Raw genomic sequence first — 25227 nt, 5'->3', positions numbered from 1 at the left:
CTTCAGGCATTTTTGGCTGAGCATCGAATGCCGGGTGTTTTGGGCTGGTTGTTCTTGGCCGAGCGTCGAGAGTCTGGTGTTTTTGGCTGAGTGTCGAACACTGGGCGTTTTTGGCCAGTCATTTTCGGCTGAGCCTCGAACGTCAGGCGTTGTCGGCCAAGCGTCGAACATTGGGTGGTTTTGGCTGATTGTTTTCAGTTGAGCGTCGAATGTCAGACGTTTTCTGCCTGTCATTTTTGGCCGAGCAAATGGTATTGTTCAGGCACAGCATACTTTCTCTGGTGAGGTGGTACTTGGTTTGGTACCATCATGTCCATCACAGCCCTGTGTTGCAACCTTCATGCTTAGTGCAGGAAAGAAATGATTCAGAGCTTCAGCTCTTCCACAGCAGAAGTAAGACCACTATTTCAATTTAAATTTTAATATGATTTGCATTTAAATTTGACTATAAGTGTAATAGTCTGCCATGTAGTGTCTATGAACAACTCCAAAACCTTCCCACCAAGCTGTATTACTTTCCTTTCTAGTTACAGGCCCCAAAATTTCATCAAAATGTTATGGATGTAACTGATTGCAGACTTTGGCTTATCCTGTTCATAAGGCTCAAGATTCATTGCCTCAGAAAAAAAACCTATTTGAGGCCTAGGTTTACTGAATGCTTCTGTTAACAAATCTGTTTATACCCACAAATCCCTTTTAATGTAAAACATTTTTCAAATTATTTTCTAACTCAGGGATATGCCAACCCATAGTATAAGAAATGGAGGGCATTCTTTGCTGACCTTGCCTTTAATTACAGAGCATAAGTACAAGACTGTTGAAGAGAGACTTCAGTGGTCCACATACACTTTCAGACATCTTTATATGCAAGAAATACCAGAGGATCTTTTGTCAATGTATTAAGGGGGCTATCTTTTAGAGAACAGAATTCAGCCACAGAAGCTTTCATTCTGTATGAGAGAGTTTTCCCCCAACACAGCACGTACATTTTAAGATTAAAAATTTAGGATTGCATTCATCTCCTTCAGTGCTGTATTTTGTCTTAGCAGAGGTGATTCCTCAATACAACCCTTTCATTTCAATTTTACAGTTCCATTTAGGACTAGCTCCCAAGCTGAGGCTACTCTTTTGCAAGGAACTATAAGGAACACGGTTCAAGAACATATTTTTGACAAAGAAACGCAATTTACTATTTTTGTTATTTATTTGACAAAACGTTTCTAGCCATGTACATTAGCTACCTAAAAACCTCTCGGGTCTTTTATGGGTGATTTAAAATATTTCTGCCTTTATATGTAAAACTTCTCCAGAATCACACTGCTGTCTGACAGAGTCGGTCAGATGTATAGGTAGAACCGGTTGTGGATTATCAGCCTCATGGTGTCCAAGAAATGGTGAAATCTCCCAAGTCTTGAGAGACTTCTATTTGAGTACAGTTCTCTCACTGCTACCATATATCACAGCTAGCGCAGCACAAAACAGCACAAAAGCACACACTGAACTGAGTCAGAGCTACTGAAGAAGCAACAGCGAGGAAGAGGAGAGAAGACTTCCCATCAGAGAAGTTAGTGATAACCGCGCAGTGTATGCCTGGGTTGTGCTCTGCTGATGAGTTTATGAATGCTTCTCTGCGATGACACTGTGCTGATCACATCCTTCAGGTACTCACTATGTTTTTGTTGCTAGATTGCCTGCAGCAGAGGTAAGGGTAAGCCTAAAGGTCTCTCTTTTATTCTGTAAAGCAGAACATGGCTCCCTTTTTTACCATATCACTCCCCTCTGTTTATTCCCCACACTGGAACAGAGGAGAAAATATATACATTAGAGCCTACCAAGGCAAAGAAGTTGTTAATTATGTACTATTTTGCTGTTTCTACATTACAGCAAATATTCATGGTAACAATACTTGGAAAACTGAACTTGAAACCCGCTTTAGACACATGCATTACTTCCTCTCTTTATTACAGAGGAGACCCTTCGCCTCACATTGAGTTCACAGCACCGGAGACTGCAACTTGGTGAGTTTATTACGTATACTCTGCTTCCTGAGCTATTGCACTGCAGTTCCAGGAAAGACAGGCAACGTGAGACAGTTCTAACATTTTAAAACCATATTTATCCATCTCAAATTTTACACCTTGGTTAAGTGTAACCTTTTGGTCATTTGTTTTGCAGAAAGCTATTCTCAGGGCTGGTCTAACTATTCACTTTCTAGAGCAGAATGTGTTTTCTTAACCATGTCCCTGCTTGCCAATCTCACCAAGATATTATAATCCAGAAAACACCTGGTGCCTGAAGTATAACTTTGACCTCTAGTTAACCTTAGCTACGGGGGTGACAGAAATACCACTTTTCCAAACCTGTTACCAGGATAAAATGCCCACTCACAGGATGGAAAATCACTCATAGGATGCAGTTAATCCAATGTTCATAGGAAAGATCAGTCTTGCTTGTTTTCCTGCAAGTATTCATTGCTGTTAACAAGAATAGGTATCATTCTCTCAAAAAGAAGGTAAAGGAAAATTTTTAGTTCCCTTCCAGGATACATTATTTATGCTGTAAAAATGCCTTTGATGTCATATGAAATGATGGCAAGTTACTTTTTCATGGGTGCAGCATTTCTTCACTGGGACTTTGTTTCTCCTGAAGATTTGCCACTCAAAAAAAACCCGACAAACCAGAAAAAATAATTAAATTCAAAGTTTATTTGCAGACTTTATGTGAAGCATGTGGCAGATTTGAAAGTACACAGATATATTTCATATATCTCTGCTTCCACTTTCTCCCACTAACTTTAACAAAGCTCAGTAACCAGCAATAACCAGGCATTTGTATGATAATACAAACATAAATATGTCTAAATGTCCCAGCTAAGAGCAGAGTCCCAGGATCGTTCAAGGTGCCGCATGTGCACATAATAAGAGTCTTTGTTCAAAAACATTTATAATTTAAATGGAAAGACAACCTGAAGGTGGGGAAAAGGAAAAATGATGACCACATTTTATAACTGTGGAACTAAAAAATCTAGACCTTAAGAGATTTGCCCCAAATTATACACAGTTTATGTTAATGCCAGGAATTAAATCCATACACTAGATGTCTCATGCCAGAACCTTAACCACAGGACCATCCCATCTTTTTCAGTAATTATTTTATTTTAAATATATCTACTGTGCCATAGAAAGCTTGTGGGGTGTTGCCCACAACCACATAGAAGCCTTGCATCCAGCTCATCCAGGCAGGCACATTTTTATTAAGCTCAAATAGGTTTTTATAGCATCTTTCAATTGTCAAAGATTGATGGTTGGTGTCATGCTCATGATTGTTACCACCAGCCAACAATCTTGGCATGGGATGGTGTGTGGGAATGTCATATTTAAGAAAATTTAATTTTGTGTTCTTTCCTGTTTTTCTCTTGTTGCCAACCTCCGTCATTCCAGCCCTTCTCCACCTAGAATTAGTCCCACTGTGGTAACGAAATAGACCTTTAAAGGAGTATCTGCTCATTTCCCAAAGAGCCAGCTCCAGTAATCCAGCTTGCCTTGTTATGTAAAGCTGTTTCCAAAATTAGACCCCCCAACGGTTATCACAGCACCATGGGGCTGTGCCCTGAGGTCAGCTGCATTACAGCACAACTTAATTGAGCACTGTGCAATTGAACAGGAAATTTGTAGCACAGAGTAAATTCCCTTGGTGTTCACTCTGAAAAGCTGTTGGATGCCTTCAGTTTGTAGCAACACAGTTATAAAAATGAAAACTAATCAAGTGAAGAAATCTGACTTTCCGAAAACAGAGGGTACAGATGATCTGAGATTCTGTTTTCAAGCAGGCTTCTTGGAAGGCCCTTAAACTAAGTAGTCATAAAAGACATCTTATGGGTAAAACCTATATAAGAAAAAGGGATAATCTAAGACAAAATTATGGGGATGCACCTGTCACATCTTCACAGTAAAGTTGAATAGCGTCACCTTTTTCTAGAAGAATAAGGAAAATTATGCAAATAAGGTCATTGCCTTTAAAGTCTTTCAAGTGACTGGCTCCATCCTTTGTTATGAGGCTCCTTCCTAGAGTATTTCATAGACTATGATTTCAGCAGTTTCTCTTTCCATTTCTGGACTGGAATGCCATAAGGTATCAGCTTAATGGTCCTTTAAGTAATAGCACCTCCATACAGTGAGGCATTACACCTACCTGAGACTACATTAGGGCAAGCTAGATTGTTGTCTGAAAATATCTGCTACTCTCTTGACTATGGAGTGAATTTAGATGATTGCCTTAGAGGTACTTAGAGAGGAGGGACACTTAGCTTTGGATAATTCATCACTGGTCTCTGAGATTGCCTGCATTTCTGTGGAAGTCAGCGTTTGGACAGACAGTAGGGTGATACTTTTATGAAAGAGACCATATGTGCAGAAGTGTAAACAAGCCGACTCTCTCTAGACTCCAGTTTGAGGGATGAACTGTGTGCTGGTTCAGATCCTGTGCAATCCCACTGAAGTCAGTAGTATTCTATGGGGAAATAAGCCAGGGCAATACTTGAACTCTAGTCCTGCTCATTTTTTCCTAATTCTTCTATGGAAATGGCCCAGTCTCCTGTGGCTTTTGCAATAGTGACAGCAGCCACTGTTTCTCTCTGTTCTTTTATTTTTTTCCCTCCTAAGGTTTTTCTCCCCCCCTTCATTCTGGATCATTATTCCCACACAATGTAAGACATTTGTACAAATGAAGAGAGCCATTACCAGGGACTGGCTATCACCTCCATAGCAACAATAGCATCACAAAAAAAAAAAAAAAAAAAAACAATACAAAAACAACAAAAGGTCATTTTCCATAGCCAGCATTTCCAAGAATGATCTCAATTTTCATAAAACAATGTTTATAAAATTGTTAACACCCTAGGGCCATGTCTGAACAAAAATAACCATTTCTATAAGGTCCTTTGCCATCCTATTACTACTTGTTTATTTTGCAATAGCTAAATATATTCCAAACCACAGCTCTAAATCCAGGCACCATCAAGTTTGGGAGAAGCTTGAAGCCTGTGCCCAAATCCGGTTATATATATTTTTCTTCAGCTGGTCTCTTTTTGTATAATGCGCTAAATGCTTCAAGAAGTTGGCATGTCTTTCATATACATAGCCCATGCCAGGTATGCTGAACTGCAAAAATATGAATCTCTTTGCCTGTCCAGATGTTACTCTTCAGTATCAGAAAATGTGCTTTTTTAGGGGGAGTTTTGTAAGAGATAAATATAGGCTAGGCTTCAGCATGGAGATGGAGGGACTGGCATTTACAGTTGCACCCCAGTGTAGAGAGGAAGGGAATATCTGACTCATTCCATCCCTAAACTGCACAATATAAAGAGGGCCACAGCCTCAGCATTGTCCCTGGGATTTCCCTGATACTTCCAACACCCTTATACCTAAGCAAGAAACACTTCTGAATCAGCATCAGAGTCCTGCTACATTAAAGGAAGATGTACGAAGGGATAAAACAGATTTGCTGAACAGAACCCAGCTTCTGAAGGAAAAGTGAAACAAAAAGCCCCTTACGCTTTGTTATATCCACCCAGACATCAACTTCCAAGCACCAGGTGTCCTGAGTTCAGACTTTTAGACCTGCGGTGGGGGTTTATGGCTCTTTGTGGATCTGCAGAATGGGCAGATAAGAACTGCTTTATTGAGGTGGGTCATACTGTATGGCTTTTGTTTTTCAGGAGAGAAGTCTACAGGAAGCTGAGCAGCCTTTACCCTACTCATGCCTGTATGCAGTACCTGGATGCCTTCCAGCAGCTGGAGAAATACTGTGGCTACCAAGAGGATAGCATACCTAAACTTCAGGACGTCTTCGGATTTTTAAAAGGTCAGTCATTATGAACCGTGGTTTATTCTACGGTTTCCTGGATATGTTTGTACGCCACATAAACACACAAACCATCTCTTAGGTCCCAACCTGGTAAGCAGAGCCAATTAGCTGTAAAGTTCCCTCATGCAAGATGATCTGTAGCACAGGGCGTTAATACCAGGCATATCTAGAGACCAAGCTGTAAGTAAATTTGTGTTTGCTCTGTGAGTAGCTGCAGTTCATGTAGCACTAACCAGCTAATTCCAGTCCTAGCAGCAATACAGCCACAGCAGCATACTGATCAGCATGACTTCCATGCACAGCTTTTCTAGGGCTTTGGCTGTATTTTATGCTGCTATAGCTATGCCGTTAGTAAGACTCAAACACAAATACAGGTACACACCTCTCAAGTCCATTTTTCTCTGATGCATGAGACAGAATGGTAATGCGTACTAGACGTAATGTTTTCCATCAGGTCCTTTTAGTCAGTCAGCAGCTGCCTTGAAACAACACTGCTTCTTTCTGCCTCTGTGCTCCCCCTTGTCACACTAAACTCTTTGGCAACTACCATGGACTGACAAGAGAGCAGAAAGGCTGTAGTGCCGGTCTGTAAATGCGTGAAGATGTGGCCTTAAATGAAAAGAAACATAAGACTGCTAGGCTGACCTACCTGCTGTTAATTGGGAGCTGCCTAGAAAGGGGCAGGAAAAGAAGGGAGTCTGCGTTATTTTTATGAGGCCACAAGCTGCACAGATTCCCGAGACCAGGTGCTTTATATCAACTAGATGATTTCCTACCATTAACAAGAATGAAAAAAGAAAGGGAGTTTTAAAGTCTCCTTGCTCTTTCTCTGTCATAAGGAGGTGTGCCAGAGAGAAGGATAGCTGATCACAATGATGAAACAAATAATAAAAAGTATGGCTTAGCTTTTAATAAATTAATTAAAAAAAAAATATGCAGGAAATCAAGTGACCTGTTCCATGTATCAGCAGATGACGCTAGTAAGCTTGCATCAGCTTTCAGCTGCTGAAGAGTTTTCTGAGACATTACCATTTTTAGGGAAGATTAAGGTGTTTGGATGACAAAATTTTTATTGCACCGTTAGTGTAAGGGAATGGAGGGTTGGCATATGAAAAGTATTCCTCATGAGCACCATCATATCCAGCTGCAGGAATTTTTCTGTGTATGCACTATGTATTTTCCCTTCTATTCAACTACCCCTCTTACTTCCCTCCCATAGTAACTGGGCTGATAAATATTTTTTCTCATGAAGTAGTTCTCATGAGATCTCATGATCTCATCTTATCTCATTTACCCAGTAGCTGACAGCAGGCAGCTCCAGAAATCATGTGATGCTGATGTGATTATCACAGATATTCATATTCCTTAAGTGAATCAGGTGATTTCAAAGTGGAAGATTTTAGGATAATGTAAGAATATCCATAATAATGTTTGTATTTCTTATGTTGGTCAGCAGGGTTTGATTGCCTGGAGTCTGGGCCTGCTCACTTCTTTTGTAGGCTCTGGTTCTGAATTTTCTCTATGCCATACAAATTGTTCTAAGTAAAAAAAAAAATGCAGTAAAACCAGTAATTCTGAAAATTCTGCTAATAATGGTTGGGAAGATGTTCACAATGAGTTTCAACTAATCTACTATAAACATAGGCTGTCTAGTGTAAGCTAATTACCTGAACTATTCTGACTGGGAATGAGAATCAGGCACTTCAGAGGCATTTTATTCCATCCTGGAATGGGTGTCTAAGGAAAGTGGAAAGAATGGCTCTTGGGAGGACTGGTCCTAACCTCCTTAACTGTAGATAAAATCTGAACTAGTTTAGCCTACAGGCTTTGTAAAAATTATGCACAGATGAAACAACATTTGTTCCAAAGATCTGTGTTTACAGCTAGACACAATTAAGAGTGAGTAAGCTACTTTAGTCCTATTATATGGGGCTTTGAACGGATATCTTACTTATCTTCAATGATTCCCTCTAATAAGGTCATTTCACTATGCAGAATACTTTCTAGAATAGCATGAAGATTGACATTATTGCAAGGTCCTTTTGTAACAAACTCAGTCTGAGTCAGAAGCATCTTCAAGGTCTGTAAAATCTGTGTTAAAGACAGCCTTATTCCAAGCAGCCACTGGGTGAGGGCTATGATTTATGACTTCTGATTTATTACTGATTTGGGTGGCTTTTACCATCCGTGTGAGCAAGGCCAGAATTTTTGCTCCTTACAACTCATCAATCAACTGTGTGCTTGGGCTCTTTCTTGTGTTACAGGTGAGCAGTGCTCAACCAATCAAACTTAATAAAACTGTAGGCTGTGATGTGTCTCCCCAAATTCCTTGCCATGTATTCCAACTACAGCCTATGTGGAGATGCATAGTGCAGTTCCTCCTGCCACTGGATAGCTCTGGGTAAGCCCCAAAGTGTCCCACTCACTCATTTAGGACATAAATCCCAGCATGTATCTTTGCTAAATACTGCCTCTAAGGACTGGACCATTCTTTATCATATGTGATTATAAGACTTTATATGGAATAGAATAGAATAGAATAGAACAGAACAGAATAGAATAGAATAGAATAGAATAGAATAGAATAGAACACTAGAATAGAACACTAGAATAGAATAGAATAGAATAGAATAGAATAGAATAGAATAGAACAGAATAGAATAGAATAGAATAGAATAGAATAGAATAGAATAGAATAGAATAGAATAGAATAGAATAGAATAGAATAGAATAGAATAGAATAGAATAGAATAGAATAGAATAGAATAGAATAGAATAGAATAGAACTGAAATGAAATGAACTGAACTGAATTTGGTTGGAAGGGACCTACAATGATCTGCCAATGATCAGTCCAACTGCCTGACCAGTTCAGGACTGATCAAAAGCTAAAGCATGTTGTTGAGTGCATTGTCCAAATACCTCTTAAACACTGACAGGCTTGGGGCACTGACACCTCTCTAGGAAACTTGTTCCAGTGTTTGATCACCCTCTTTGTAAATAAATACTTCCTAATGTCCAGTCTAAACCCCCCCAGTGCAGCTTTGAAAAAACTCTCCTGGCACAGCTTTGAATATAATAAACTGTAGGGATGCAGAGAGAGAGAGAGAGGGATATCCTGGAGAGGAAGTGATCATGTTATAACCAGCCCACACAGCTAGATAAACTTTTAATACTTCTATTTTACTCAGCAGTATCTGTGAACACAAGCAAGCAATTCTTTTTTACTTCAATACAAGTTGAACTACAAGATCTGTCTAGTGTTACCTGGCCTGCTAGTGAGGCTGGTTTGAACAGAAATTAACCCTACATCATAAGTATTTCATAATTACTTAAAGAGAATTTAAATGGTTTATCATATGACTGTTTAACATGGTAAGTGCTTTTCTAAAGGGTTAACTAAATGAACCTAGGCACATCTTTCTTTCTAGGAAAGATGTTTGGATTTAGGCATTCATTGTCCTCCACAGCTGGAAGAAATTACAGCCAGCAAACTGAAGCAAGCTCACACTACAACGCACAGGCCTGCATACATGAGGTTTTTTGTCCAAGAATTAAGCCTTACAGATCACTTTAGGTCAACTGCTCAAGACCTTCTCTTCAACTAATTTTGATTTCAGAGATCACTTGGCAGCAGGTCCAATCAGCCACACCCCCAATTCTCTACTGATTGCTGGTTTTATTGTGCAGTAATGAAATAGAAGTTCAGATTTTGTAGCTATTACCTTCGGCAGATAACTTTTTCCTATGGCTTTTCAAGGCAACTGGCCAAGTCTGTTCCATCAGCAGACTGTCTGATTCACCGGCCTATATTTAAAAGGGCATCTCAGGGAACATAAGCTGTAATTTTCATTTTCCCTTCCGCTCCTCAACATGGATGCTAAAGCAATATAAATTTACCTAGACTCTTTCATAGTCCTTCCAAAACTGAGTTACTTAGGGATTGGTTCTCATCTGATACGTTTTTCAGCTGGTGCAGTTTTCACTTCTCTCAGACTCAGAATTTAGCCCAAATTTTCACATTCCTCTGGATTGGCTTAGTACAGCATCAGCAGCAAGGGAGTACCCCTCTTGTGCCAGCTCCTGGCCAGTGCTTAAGGAGACATAGCTGATCGTCTCTCTATTCCTCCTAACACTCTGCTTACTTAACTGGGGAGGGGGGGGAAATAGTAAGTTGCTTTACAACCAGTTCTGATTCCCTGGTTAACTCTGATGCCTTTGCTCAGCATATAGACAAAGATAAAGACATATTCTCTGTTTTTTGGTGTTGGTTTGTTTTGTTTTGTTTTTTTCCTGTTGTTCAGCTTTGAGGCAGTTCTGTACCCACTGCCTTTAATTCCGTGGAGCAAAACAATGGCAAATGCTAACCACCTAGTCCCTCTCATCCTCAGGTAGAAGCATTTCTTGCAGTTCACTCATTTTTTTTGTCCTGTACAGCTCCAGATGTTTTGTCACTTCTAATTCTCCAGTAAAGCATTTTGGTTTTTCCTTTTTTTCTCTCTCTCTTTTTTTTTTTTTTTTTTAATGAGAGAAGTGCTAATAGCCAGACAAAGAAAGACAAGAAATGCTGGAAGAAACATTAAAAAACAAACCAAAACAAATCTTGTAAATGGCTTGGTTTCTGGGTGGCATTTTTTTGTTTGTTTACATAAAATAAATTAGGTTCAAGGCTTCATGACACAATAGAATATGGATAGAGAAGGGAGAATAAAGCCATTTCTGAATTTTTTTCAAATGTAGTATTATGCTTTAAAGAAGATGAAATGTCATTTATGGGAGCTGAGAATGCAACACAGATTTTGAATATAGGACTTCAAAAAGATTATCATTGGCTCTCTTTTAAAGCAGTGATTTTCAATTTTCTTAGTTTTGTAGACCACCAACATGTTTCCCATGGAAATGCAGATTTTTGTATTCTGCTGACTATAGTACTGATTATGTTGTTAGTTGTCTTTCAGAGACCTTTTGTAGTAATGGAAGGTGTCCTGGGGTAACACTGACAGCACAAGATGAAATCACGGTGCAAAAATATCGCATTCTTCTGTCCTGTTCTACGGATACATGCAAAGCAAAACACGTACGATCAGATCACTGGGAGGCCACGTAGTTAGTTCTAGACAAACATAATTGTGGGAAAAAAATAATAAAAAAAAAAAAAAAATCAAACCAACAGATGGGCAAAAATAGGTGAAAGCACTGACAGAAACTCTGATGTTAAATGGTTAAGGGCCAAATTCCAGCACCCTTATCTCTGATGAGGATCTATTTGCTCTTTATCCCCTGTGTTCCCATTCTAACAAAGTCCAGGCAGAAAGATAAAATTGATAACAAGTTTTGCCAGTGCTGAGCTAGTTTATAGATTTGAAGCATGCACTGACAAAAGGAAATTAAGTTGAATAGTATGCTCTAATTCTGCCTCTGGGGTATGTTGAACTAGGCCCATTGAGGAACATAAGAATTGCCTGGGCTGGAGCAGACCCATGGTCCACCTACTTCTGTCTTAGCAGTACAAGGTACCAGGGGTTTCAGTGCAGGGAATAAGAAAGTCTGTAAGAGGGGACTGAACAGTAACCAGCATCAGGGAAGACCCAGGTGCTCTTAGACAAGTGTAAGGGTGGGATGTGTCCCTTGTCTAATTCCTGTTTTTCTTTTACATATGATTCATACAGGAAATGAGAGAAATAATCCAAGAATTAATAGACTACCCCAAACTGAAAATGCAGGTTCTGTCGCCTGTTTGATCATAATGATCATATGTGACCTCAGACACATCACTGACATGTGGGACATAGTAGATAAATGTGTGTAAATGTGCTCAAAATGTAAACTGGGGCAGGCAGTACTCCCATACCTCATATCATTCCTATGTGAATACATGTAGGATAAATGGCTAGGTGGTTTGATGTTGCAGTAATTGAACCCATCGCAGTACAGGGACACATAATGATAATAAGGCAGGATGTTCCTGCTGTGCTTAGATGGAGGGAGCTACTACAACAGAGCATGAAGGTCCCCTGAAACTTCTTGCCTGAAGTAAGTGTGCCATGCAGGTAACCCTAGAAACACCTAAATTCGGTCTCACTTCCCTTTGCAGAGAGAACAGGTTTCCAGCTGAGACCAGCTGCAGGACTGCCGTCTGCTCGTGACTTCCTTGCCAGCCTGGCATTTCGGGCCTTCCAGAGCACACAGTATCTAAGGCTTTTCTCTTCTCCAATGCATTCCCCAGAACCATAAATTAGATACCCTGGCACAATCTCATCCTTCTGAATGTGTTGGGTGTGATTCTCCTGGGAACAGCTCTGGAGCTTTATCCAGTAGTCCACAGAATTAAACAATTTGACAAACCGGTAGTGGGAGAGTTAGAAGGGGAAGTCATGCATGAGAGGGTGTGGGTCTGTGTCTCTCTTGCAAAGTTGTCTGGGGACAGAAAAGACTGAAGAATATCTGGTTTAATCTTTTCATCCTGCCTTCAGTTACCATCTGCTGGGGCTCGATTCCCTGCTGTGAAACTCTCCCAGTAAGTGCTGGCCAGACAGCAGCAATTACACTTCATGAGAAATTACAAGTTCACACAGACGCTTTTGTTGTATGCTGGGACAAAACAGGGACCTTTCAAAGATGTTGTGACATAGGAGACTAGTGCCTGTGCCATCCCAAGTGAGACAATAGCCAAGGTAGCAGGGGGGAAGCTGGCTCCCCATGGCAGATGGGAATGCTCCGTCATGCTCCCCGCAGAGCCAGGCCAGGTATGGAGGCAGCTACTGTGGAGCAGCCCTCACATTAGCTCCCTTTGGGAGTTTATCAGCTAGTCCTTCATGGGAAGTTCATGTAGGGCAGGAAAAGAAACCTTTATTAAACATGAGGGTCACTTGTTTTCCAGAGACTGCTGCCATGAGTTGTTGGGTCATGTTCCCATGTTAGCTGACAAGCAGTTTGCCCAGTTCTCACAGGTAAGCTTGTTCTGCTGGCTGTTTAACAAACTGGTCCGGATAGCAAGCCAGACATGCCTCAAAGGTATGTAGCTTACCATGCTTGAAACACTATTTTAAGACGACTGTGCCCGAGTTGCAACCTCCATGGGTGGTGGGATAGCAGTGCTTAGGGAGACATTTACTCCAAGGGAGTGGTAGCACTGCTCCTTATGGACATCATGTAAAAGGAAGGGCAGGCAGTGCTTGTGGGACTTCTCTGTGGGAGGGCTGTGTCAGTCTGCAGAAGGATGCCAGTGAAGCCTCTGTGGTGCTGCGTGTTTGAGCTGTACTGACTACGCTGTTCCTCTGCCTCCCTGTCCTACACCACATGAACCTAACCAGCAACAACCATCAAGCCCCCAGGCTGGTTCTGTCTCTGGATGTACATTTTTATCTCACATGATACTTTAATTGTGTCTATTACCGTGCCATTCATTAGACTTGTTTTTCCTTTTACAACTCACCAGATTCTCACAGCATTGCTCACACTGGTGAGAAGGGTCCAAAAAGCAAACAGGGCTTCTTTGTGGAATAAGGGGCTATTTAATATGAGCAGTCAGTGTCAGACACAATTGAACTCAATGACCTCATATAATTAAAGACTTCAGAACCACGAATGTGCCTCAAACCATAGCAGAGGGAAGAAGATAACTCATATTCTAGTCTTATCAATCAGTGGTCAGTGTGGAAACTGTGGAAACAGTGTAGAGAACAGAGGGGTTACATGATATAGGTCCCTGTCAGAATATCTTAAAAAGAAAGCCAGTTCACCTCATATAATGCGGTTTCCAGGTGTGTCAACTTGGATATATGCTTGTTTCTATTTTGGTCATAAATATTGGTTATTTTCAGATTCAGATGAGAAGTACTTAAAATATCCTAGTGGTCTATAATTTATTCTGGAAGAAACATTTTCAGTTCACTCTGATACCAGAACTGAAGACACAATAGAAATAAGAAATTACAGCACTTCCAAAAGTTTCAGCTTTCCTCTTTTCCCCTCTATAACAGAGACTATACAACATGGGATCACCTTAAATGAATTTTCACATTTCACTTTTTTTTTTTTTTTTTTTCCACAAAGTATTTTCACAGTTAAAATTCACCCCATGAAAATTGTTTTCCGTTCAATTCAACATGAGATGATGAATGGTGAAAATGCCTTACTTTTGTTTGTTTGCTGCATGATATGGCTCCCGGAATAGCTAAGAAGAGACATCTACGGATCTCCGTTGTGAGAATAACAATTAACAGGGAGCACAGATGAGAGTAAACAGAATCGTCCCTGCACGGATCTGACCCACTCATAAGGGCTGTCAGAAAAAGAGTGAGAGACAGAAAGGTAATGGCAAAGATAAAACCCACCTTGCTGTCCTTCCTTCTCACGCCTCCCTATAAAACTTTGCCATGATAGTCCAGCATTAAGCCAAGAGATGGTTAACTTTATGCAGAGAATGCTGAGGATTAAACACTCATCTAATGTGGCTCCCAGTGGTATGTAGCCGGGGGCCAGGGAGAGGTAGGCATTCTGGAAGCCATGGAAGGTCATTTTGGGTGACAAAAACAATGAATAGTTCATGCTATTCATGCTAGAAATGCTGTGGTCCTCCCTCTTCCCCTCTTTCTCTCCCTAGGGCTGAATAATCACACTAGTGTAACACTGCCTGCTTGCTTACTTGCTTTAGGATATTGGACTAGCTTTTCTTGGATCATCTGAAGCGGAGATTGAGAAACTTGCCGCAGTAACTACAGATGGCAGTTTAATATCAGAGGCAAAGCCTAAACGATTCACTGAGCATCCCTTACTGTGCAGGGAAGGCTCTTCTCCATTGTTTCAGGTTAGCTACAAAAATGGGAGGATCAGGAGGATTGTCTCTTCTCCTCATCCACAGGTTAGGGAGATGCTGGAGCAGGGGCTGGAGTCCCCCTGAGGAAGCCCACAGGCATGTGATTCCACCTAAGGAAATGCTTATGCTTTTTTGCTTTTATAAGAATACGTTGCTGAAACTGAGTTTCTACAATTTCAGCCACAGGAGGGTCCCAAATTACTTTCCAGATTCACCTAATAGACTAGATACGCAATGTGATTCCTGCATTTTTTCCTATACAAGGTGCAGGGAGCCATCAGAATTTGATTCAACCTGTATTCATCGATCTCACAAAATAGGTGTGCACTTAAAAGGGATTTGAGAACAGGTACTGTCATTTGGTTCTGAGTCACTAGGCTGTATACAACTGCCAAAACAACTCAGGCAGCCCCTTGCTGCCATCTTAAATTATTCTGAAAGTGGGCTGGAGGCAGGATGACAGCTACTTCTCAGTCTTCATGATTTTTTCAGGTGGGGAGAGGAGTTCATTTAGGAAAGGAGGTGGATGGGAGGAGACTGTCACTCCTAAAATTCCTCACCCAGCCCACAGCCCCACTCATGGTGAAGTAGAATGAGGCACCGTGTGAAGGAGATTAAGGTTTACCTAAAATCTATCTGCCCGTATCTGTCCTTGTGACAGGATTAGGTAAGGCTTGTGGTATTTTTAGAGTTTGGAGAGCAAAAGGTACCAGTGTTGAATTTTTTGTAGCACCATCCAGGTCCTGGGCTGGTGATGTGCCCCCTGGGAGGGGACTATGTGGGAAGAGGCAGTGACACATCCACATTTCCTCTGCAATTTCTCTTCTCAGGGTCTAGAGAGACTAGAGTAAGATTAAGATCCGTGCCTTTCCTAGGGTTAAAAGAACTATGAGCCCCAGAGAGCCATTCTGCATTGTTACCCAGGTCTTGGTGATATTGGGTGAAGGCCACTGCTTTACATGGCATTCCTCTGCAAGCACCCTTCCCTGGCTAAGACTAGGTTAGAGATAGGGCTAAGGTTAGAAGAATGATGGGTCCCATATCTGAAATTGTCATAGTATCAGCTAGGGTTTGGGGAGGTAGAATAAGGGCATCTTTTTGAAAGGGCTACCTGCAGTTCAGGATCTGTGACGATACAATTTTGTAAGTGCCACGCTGAACAGTAAACATATTCTGGATTAACATCTCAATCTTCAACTGTTTAAAAGTTAGACATCTAATACGGTCTTACTGTTTAAGTTCCTTCACTAGAAAGTGAAGATAGAGAAGAACCTGAAACGTATTAGCTCCCCTGACATAGATGTCTAATGTATACACATTTTTCCCTGTGGATGTCCCTGTCATTCTCTGTTCCTTATAAAGAGAATGTAGGTAACCAGCTTAGATGATACAACAACGTTTAAACTGACTAAAAGTTTATTTAAAGAATCTCAACTTTGCTTGTTTCTATGCCTTATATTTGTAAGAAAAACTCTGAAATGCCGTTATTTCATTCAGTCCCTGGACTTCTCTAGGCATGTGGATCCATGCACGAGAGGTGGGAAATTGCCAGTGTTTATGTCATCCACAGAGTGACACTAGTGCCCTGTCTTGTACCCTCTTAAAACAGAGAGAACCAAAAGAACCTCACTAACTAAAAGCCAAATACAAGGTATCCAAGGAAACACTAACAAGTATTTCTCCTCCTCCCATGTCGCATTCTCCACCCAAGAAGACCTGCTGCAAAATGAGGAGGTAATCGAAAGACTTTTCACTGTGAAATAATAAGAATCAAGATTATTAACACAACAAGAATGCAGAATTATTAGCTGAACTTTAGAGAAAGCAGCTCAGGATTCTGCAGAAAGAAAGATCTCGGCATGCTGTTTCTTTCATGGTAAATGTGCAGGCTAAAACCAAATCATCAAAATTATAAGACGTGAAAGAAGATGAGAGAAAGAAAGAGAAGGAAAGTAAGAGGCAGAATAGGCAGAATAACATAGAGTTTTGCATTATTTTACAAACTACCGGCAGTTCTTTGAGAAGGGTGCTGAGAATGCAGTGCTTAACCCTAAACCGAAGCCAATGTCTGGCCCTGTGTACAAGGCAGGAAAGAGCTATGTGTCCCCAAAGGAACCTTGAAGAGTTGTGACACCAAGTCATATTCTTGAAATGCCTCATGTTTTCCATGGTTTTATTTTGCACAATGCCTATCCAGCTGCTCAGGGATCAGACTGTGTCAAGAATTGGTCCTCCACTGTCTATTTCCTTAGATGCTATAATAGGAAAAGACTAACAGGTTGGCAGAGCCGAGAGCTGCTTTTATACCGCTACTTCCCAGCAGGAAAAAGAAGTATGGTCCTAAGCATGCTTTATTGCAAGAAAAATCCAGAGATGTATCTTTGTTTTCTACTGGACCACGATAAAGATGTAATTGGTGTAATCATAAGGGGTACATTGCTGCTAAGGGCTAAGTCATTCTTCAATTGTTCTGAATGCTATCATACAGACAAAAGAGGAGGGAAACTGCCCCTTCAAGTACCTTTCCTAGGGTATTGAACCCTCTATGGGGGTATATCTGTCCTCCTGGGGACTATGGGTTGAAATATGTCAGCTACCACTGACTATAATGCTCTGGGCTATGGGGTTGCAGGGTAACTTGTAACACCTTCCAAAGAAAGAAAAGGATAGGACTTTATGACTTTATTTACCCATGTAATTATCATTAGCATTATTTTTCATTTTTTGAGGGAAGTGAGAATGGGAAGGATGGCAACTTTTGAAAAATTACGTGTTATAATTTGTGTGTGTTATACATGTTGAGAGAAAAAATAATCTTCTTAAAATATGCAACTATAAAATTTGAAGCTACAAGGACATTAAGGAATAAGGATTAAAGAAAGTTAAAGGAAAAATGAGAAACTTAAAAATTAACTGCCTGTTGAGAATGTTTTTCACAAGTTGTTCTTATTACCAGCTTTATTGGTTCACTGTGGAGTTTGGTCCCTGCAAGCAAAATGGATCGATCAAAGCTTACGGGGCAGGACTGCTTTCATCTTACAGGGAACTTATGGTATGTGTCAGACATTTAGTATTGAAAGATTTCTATAACCCACTTTTCTGAACTCTCTGGTAAAGGCAAAACAGTGTTTCCTCACATAAAAGAATACGATTTAAAATACTGATTTCTGTTTTGCAAAGAAATTCATTCTCCATTCCCAGAAGCTGCTGAGTAGAGGAAAAACTACAATAGGATTGTACCTGTCTTCTACCTACAGAGATGAAATTCAACAGAAGCAACCATCCTATAAAATATTAGATATGCTTCTTATGGCTCCTAGCCAGTAGTAAGTAACACACTTGACTTTAACATAAAACTCATGTACCTTTCTGAATTACTCACTAGAGGGCAATATTATGCCTATTATGAACGCTGCTGCTTCGTCCATACCATTGACGTTCATGCACCTATGAAACAGAAAGACACTGACTGACTGGACCAAATAAAGTGCAGAGAAACTCTAAATAGCATGGGCACTGACAAAAAAAAAAAAAAAAAAAAAAGAAAATGCTTTAGTATTTTGCATTCCTAAATACTTTTCAAAACTAAACCCAGCTGGAGTTTTATGTAGAGGAAAATGTGCATGCATAGGTATGATACTGCCCTGCCTGGACAGATTAACTGTGGAAAGAGGGACTGTATACCGTTACAGAAAGCCTATGGGTTTTCTCTCCTTTGGACAAACAGCTAATAGGAGAGAGAATTTCTCCTCAGTTTTGCAGAGCACTGAAGCAGATGATCAGTTTTGAAGTGCAAAAGTCCTAATCTGGTATCAGTAGGTCTCAATTGCTTCAAGCTGTGCAGATACTGGATGACTTTTTGGAATTAGTAAGAGCCAAAGAAAAATAAAAAGCAGTCTTTTCAAGCATTTTTATAAACCAGAAATCATTTTTTTTCATGGGAGATATATTTTAAGTGTAACACACAGGCACAGCAGCCTAACAGCCAGCTACATGATACATTCACATGGAATCATGGCTAGATTAGCACAGCTTGGACTCCCATAACTCAAGACAGTTGGATTGTTATGACAATAAACGTATTACAGAAATCTCTTATTGGTACATGGGTCAGACTGCTTCCCAGTCAATGGACAGAAGGAAGAAACAACAAGTTAATGTATCTCAAGACATTTATAATAGGAGTCCCAATAGAAGGGCAGTTGAGAGTTAACATATAGAAAGGGGAACCCCTCCCAGACATCAACCTTCGTTTTACCACCTGCCAAGTTTAGCATTGTTTTTTTCCCAACACTTGCAATTTGGAGACTTTTGTGCACAAACTCTGTGGTATATGATTTGCGGAGTTTGCTTTCTTGATAAACGGAGAGATTTGCATGTTCATTAGTCCTCTGGAGAAATAAACGTGCCTCCCTTTCTACATAGCAAACCGACCTTGTGCCTGACTGCTCATGAACATCGCACTATTGCAGCACTCATCCGTAGAATAGTGAAACATACTGGTTTGAAACAGCAGATCAATGAGCTCCCCTACAAATTAGGCTCCAGTGCAATGTGTCTGGTTTACATGTCTATCTGTAGCTGAAGCTACTGTTTTCCTGAAAATATTTCAGTACTTGCTATATTCACAGCCGACAAACAGGAAACCTAGGCTTGATTTTATTGACCTGGTAAAACCAGAAAGGTCCAGTATCAAAGCACAATTCAAAGCAACATTTATTCTACTCTGCCTGCCTGAATGCTTTATGGTTTTAAATCAAATGCATTTACATGTTAAACAGGGTACTGAAGGGCAGAGGTGATCAAGTCTCCAATGCTTATGTAGCTTTCATAGTAATACGCACCACAGAATCTATCTGCAATATGTTATTTCCTTTTTCTGTTTAATTTTGACACAGATGAAAGTAAAAGTTGCATTAGAAATGCTCACTTTTGGTGGCCGGAGCTGAGTGTACCAGACTTGTACTCTCTCTCCTCTCTTCCTATACTTTTCTTCACCAGACACCAGCAAATTCTTCTGCGTTTGATTAAAGTAGTAGGCAAGAACTGATTGTTCACAAAATTGTGCTATATAACACAAAAGCATAACTGCATCTCAAATTCCCTACCTCTAAGGTTGACAATGGAAGCAGTAACTGTCCTTGAGTGGATAAGTGGCAGATTCTTGTCATTACTTTTATCATCAGTGGCTGTTGGGTAATGCTGCTGGATAAACTTTTGATACAGCTGGGTCCACCTAGGTCTTCATCTATCATATATTACTGAAATTACATGCAGAGGTAATAGCATTTATATTTAACAGGTAATGAAGAAGGATTACACCCCTTCAGAAGTTTGTCCATCTTGTATGGGACACCTAAGGCAGTCTGAAGATGGGCAAGTAGTTCACCAGAGATGCTGCTATGTGCCCTGTACAATCCCTATCTAAGCTCTGCAAGTTCATCACCATGTGGCTTTTGGAATAGCAGTTTCGTGGGCTCTGTGGATTTTACCTTGAGCATCTGAAACTTCTTGTACACAAATTAATTATATCTATGGCCTTAAGTGCTGAAGCTTCCTTTTACAGCTGACTGATTAATTTCACAGATTTTTATTTGGAACAAAACAGAAATATGGAAATGTTTCCATTTAGTCATTCCAGTCTGCATAAGCATCTGATTCTAACGTCAGTATAGACAGTGGCAGTGTGAATAAAGTGCTGAGGTTGTATGCCTAAGGACCTGCTAGCAACTCGAAAACGTGTAGCAACAGTTTCTTTTACAGCTGAAGAGAGGAAATATGTGTAGCGCAGTGCCCATTTCATAGAAGGGTTTTTTTGTTTTTTTTTTTTTTTTTCAGAAATACATCAGTGGCTAGGTAGTTTTGTTAGAGAAGATGAAGACTGGAAGATAGTGAGGCTGATGATAGACTTCGGTTTCTTGCAAAGCTTTTTGCAGTCTTAGACTGACCCTTGAGAAAGCTCTAGATAAGTTTTCCTTCTGCTTGGGAGAAAGTCTTTGTTCCTCTTGGTAATTATGTGCCAGTCTTCTCAGTATGAGCCCAGATGTGAGCTTCTGCGTGGAGTCCCCAGACTCAATTCCATATAATTTATCTGATCAGCACATTCGGCACAGGTAGACTCACTGCAGCTCATGTGAAACAGACACACTGCAGCAACCTGCGCAAAGGAGGAGTTTCCTCATCACTGAAGGTTTCTGAACAAGTAATAGCAGGATGATTTGGTCACTGAGGAGGCAATAAAGGCATGAGTTACTAAGGCTACATGGTTGGCTACAAGAAGATAACATCTAACCAGCTGGAGAGGGTGAGCAGCAGTACATCCAGCTAATGTATTATGTGAGAACTTAGCATCAGCAAGGAGCCTGGGAACATCCCTGAACTGCAGCCTGGACTGACTGTCTGCGGGTGTGTGACTGTAACCCAGGGAACCACATCCTGACTATGAAATGTTTTCCTCTTCTCCACAGCACCCACTCTGACCAGTCTGAACCCAGCTTCAGGTAGGTATTTTCTGTGGATGAGCTGATCCTGCTCAAACTCAGGGCATAAACTGGGAGAAAGGAGGAGGGTGAGAGATAGGGTAGACACGTTCTGCACGAGACTTTAACTTGAATCCATGTTATCTAAGAAATCATTTAATGACAGCAGCTAGGTATTGGAAGGGACAGGATAATCATCCCCAAGTCTAAACTGAACAATTGTAATGGGTCTGACTGCTGGCCAAACTTGCCTCCTCTGAACTGTAAGAATTCCTCCCCAACAGCTCTTGGTATTGCACTGTTTATTTCATTTTATGTTCTGTCAGCTGTTCTACATTATCCGAAATGTTTCTCCTGTTAACACTCAGCTGGACTCTGTCCTACATACTGTAAAATCTTATGGCTCATACCACACTTCTGGCAGCGCTCAGTGCTACATATGCTTTTCTTGCAGCACAACAAGTACTTAACTTGTAGAGGCCTTTAAGGCCATCCGGTTTCAAGCTGAACTTCCACTGAAATCAATGGGATTTCAGTTCTGCTTCAACACTGACAGCATAGTGGGACCCCTTTCAGGTTTTGAGTTTCTTAAATCTTTTCCGTTAGTCCCCAGAGCTTCTAAGATTATAAGAGCAGCCTCATGTTTGTATATACCATCCATCTTAGATTGTATGAGTGCTCTCCAAGGTTTATTCTTCAATTACACACTGCAAATGAAGAACAGGAAAAACACCATCTTATAGCATTTTATACTCCTTTTTTTTTTAAAAAAAAAAAAAAAAAAAAAGGCATGTATTACTTTCTGCACCAGTTCTGCAGCAAATTGGCCTACTGGTTAAAGCAGGCCTCCAGTGATGGAGAGTTCAGGCTCAGTTCAGTGAAATACCTAAAAAAGTGTTTAAGAGTACTGTCTGAATTTTTCCAGTTATCAGATTGAGCTGAAAGTCTTGTGCAGTGTCACCTAATCTAACCAGTTATTTACAAGTACCATGGGAGTTGTCATTTGGATCACGAGATAGCGAAGGGAGCCTTCTGAAGCCTGGGGAAGAAGAGAGAAAGTCAAACAGGAAGATCTCAAAGAAGGGTTGGTTACTAAAAGACTGTATCTAGGTGGATGGGGCCCACTGCCCAGGCTGAAAGGCCTTAATGTTGACTGGGGTGAGTTGCCTTTTTCCTTTTTCTTTGTACCCAGGATACTTCACTAAAGAGGCCATGGCATTCACCAACCTGGCCAACTGGAGGCCAAAACAGTTTTCAGGCACATCTATGGTGCAGTTCAAATGTTGCTGGATCTGAGCTAGCTTTAAACTATCTCACTTGGGTTTCAGATGCAGATAAACTGTGCAAGAACACACTTTAAGCCTGAGCTGCACTGCCTTCTCAGGACACTGTGCAGGTACTAAACAACTAACACCAATATCTATGCAATCACACTGTCACCAGCTCTGCTGCTGGCTGGTTTAAAGGTATCTCCAGTATGTGTAAACAAATGATAGATGTACCTATGTACTGCAGTGTGGACATAAGTGGCTTCCATAATCCTCCTGTCTGACTGAGGGGACAATGTGGAAGAACCTTAGAACATACAGAAGAACCTCTGCAGGCCCAAAATACAAACACACACACACACACGGAGTATAGTGCATATTTGTATCTTGAATTTCAGGGGAGCTTTTAGTCTGCTTAAGTGGCATGGGAGCTGCACAGAAAATACCAGGAGCATTCTGTCTGTTCTTCAGTACAGCAGGAAATGTGAGATTTGTGACATGGGCTAGGGACTTTGGAATAGTGCTGCACAGGACTGTGAATCTTCAATGATAATAGTTGAAAAAAGCAGCATGGTATTATTTTTTTCTTCTAGATATTCAGATTTGGGGGGATGGCATAGATTTTATGCTCCCTGTCTGAGAATTTGGCTATAGTACATAATCATGCGTCACTGCAATACAGGAAATAGATATATATTTTTTTTCTTTTTTCTTATTTTAGAAAATTATTTATTATTGGGTTTATTAAGTGCTAATTATGAAAAGCAGCTTTCACCTGTGAAAGAACAGGACTTGACATTGCCTTTAGCAGTTCCACAAAGAGCATTTCACAGCCCAGTAGGCACTAATTCTCGCTATGTTCATTCACCTGCCCTAACCTATGTTGTTCCCGTTACAAAGTACACTTTATCAAACAAGCCAGAGTACAAGCCTTTTGATCCAGAAGTGACTGCAGTTCACCCCTATCAGGATCAAGCCTTCCAGCCTGTCTATTTCATAGCATAAAATTTGGAAGATGCCAAGGCCAAGCTTGAGTAAGTAAAATGTTTGTGAGTATTTTCTCTGAGGGGGGCCACACCAGTTTGAATCCTAATCTCAAATACATCTACCACTACTGCAATGACCGTGCCAGAATACCTCACTGCACACTTCATCTGCACAGTGACTTTTCTGTAACAAAGTTAAACATGAGATTGTTTATTTCAGAAAAGCTTCATAGAATATCATAACTATCTACTGTTATGCCCTGTCCTACGCTTCATCTTAGCAATGCCTCATTTTAGCAACTTCAGAAATAAATTCAGCAACTGAATAGTGAGAGTAGAGTGCAATCCCACAGTTGGAGTGCCTCTGTGCTAGTCCATACAAATAGGAGGTCACGAAGAACTGATTTACCCAAGGTCACATGGAAATTTTATAGCAGACTCAGGAATTAACGTGGATCAGCAGGGGGCTTAAAAACAAGATTGCCTTTCTCCTCTGATTATATCTGCACAAGAATGCAGAATCAGCAGTCACAGGCAATCTAATTTCTACAAAGTAGCTGACTGCAACCTAAATAACATTACTTCAAATTAGCTTGAGGTGTTTCTAAATGCATTTCTTTGACTAGGTTATGTTACACAATGAGGACTTATTTTTAAATTTTTTTTTTAAAGTAAGCAGGGTTTAAATTCTGGCCTTCATCTCCAACAGTTAGAACAACATGACCAATTCTGGCTGGAGGCGGAAGGCTAGTTGTGGAGCTACTGGGGAGCATGAAGGAGCTGAAATGAGGAATTTATTACAGGAAGAGAACCTGCGCCAGACTTCTTCCCTCCTCCCCCGACCTCTTCCCCAAAAGCACTGTATACTGGGGTTATATCAATGGCAAATTAGGCCCCTCATCTCAAATCTGAAGGTCCACATTAAGTTATTAATGTGTGTAAAAACATGGCTGAGAACTCACTGGCAGAAGGGAGAGGATTTTCAAGAGCATTTGACTCTGGCAAACCTGAAAAGAACTTACAAGGACAAGGAATACACCATTCTCAGACTTGAAGCTTTTTCATACATTTTTTTCAGGATAGTTGTGCAGCCAAGCCGCTCAAAATAACTGAAGGCACAAGAATCTGTCAGAATGGAAAACATAAGGCAACATCAGTACAGGGGGTTCCTACCAGCATGTACTTAATGGAAACACTGTCAAAAATGGCAAGAAATTGTGTTTTTTCTTTTAATAGAGACAGCAAAATAGCCCAGGATGCCTAGTATCAACAGGGTTTTAGAATTTTACGCAGAGCGACCTACTCCTGGTTATTTCTTGGAAGTGAAGGCGGCAGACATGCTGTGTTCCTACATTCCTCAGCTTGTGGTTGTAATAACTCTGAATTGTGTTAACGTAGAGCTGTAAGAGCACAGAGGGTCTGAGCCAGCCACACTGAAAAGCAGGCACTGGGGATCTTTTGGGCTGTAAGTAGTTCAGCTGCGGGGAGGATGTACTGTATCAGAAGATGTAAAGGAGTAACAGCGAGGAGGTGTCACAGCAGCCGCTCCTCCCTGCTAAGTCCATAACTACATACTGAGAAATTAGGTCCTACAGGTTTTACACATAGGGAAATGGCTTCTGAACTAGCAGCTCTGCTTTTTTTCCTCCACAGAAATTACGTGATGATGATCAAGAAGCCTTTTTCTCTACACTATGACCCTGTCACAAGCAGCATAGGGGTTACGAACACACCTCAGAAAGTCAAGAGGGCACTCTGTCAAATGAAAGAAGATCTGAAAAACCTCTGTTTGGATCTTGAAAACCTCTCTTAA

The 25227-nt window shown here is 40.7% G+C and overlaps 1 protein-coding gene across 1 annotated transcript; it reads left to right on the top strand.

The window, feature by feature from the left end:
• Window positions 1-360: 360 nt before the first annotated feature.
• On the top strand, window positions 361-25227 carry LOC104364913 (tyrosine 3-monooxygenase-like). Its single transcript, XM_032996233.1, is given in 10 exon segments — window positions 361-393; window positions 735-786; window positions 1952-2018; window positions 5717-5862; window positions 11958-12093; window positions 12744-12813; window positions 14520-14576; window positions 17638-17733; window positions 23329-23462; window positions 25068-25227. Coding segments are annotated over 10 exon segments (951 nt in total).

This window comes from Tyto alba, unplaced genomic scaffold (assembly GCF_018691265.1).
Source record: "Tyto alba isolate M040663 unplaced genomic scaffold, T.alba_DEE_v4.0 Super-Scaffold_21, whole genome shotgun sequence".
Taxonomy (NCBI): Eukaryota; Metazoa; Chordata; class Aves; order Strigiformes; family Tytonidae; genus Tyto; species Tyto alba.
This window is presented reverse-complemented; position numbering and strand designations above follow the sequence as displayed.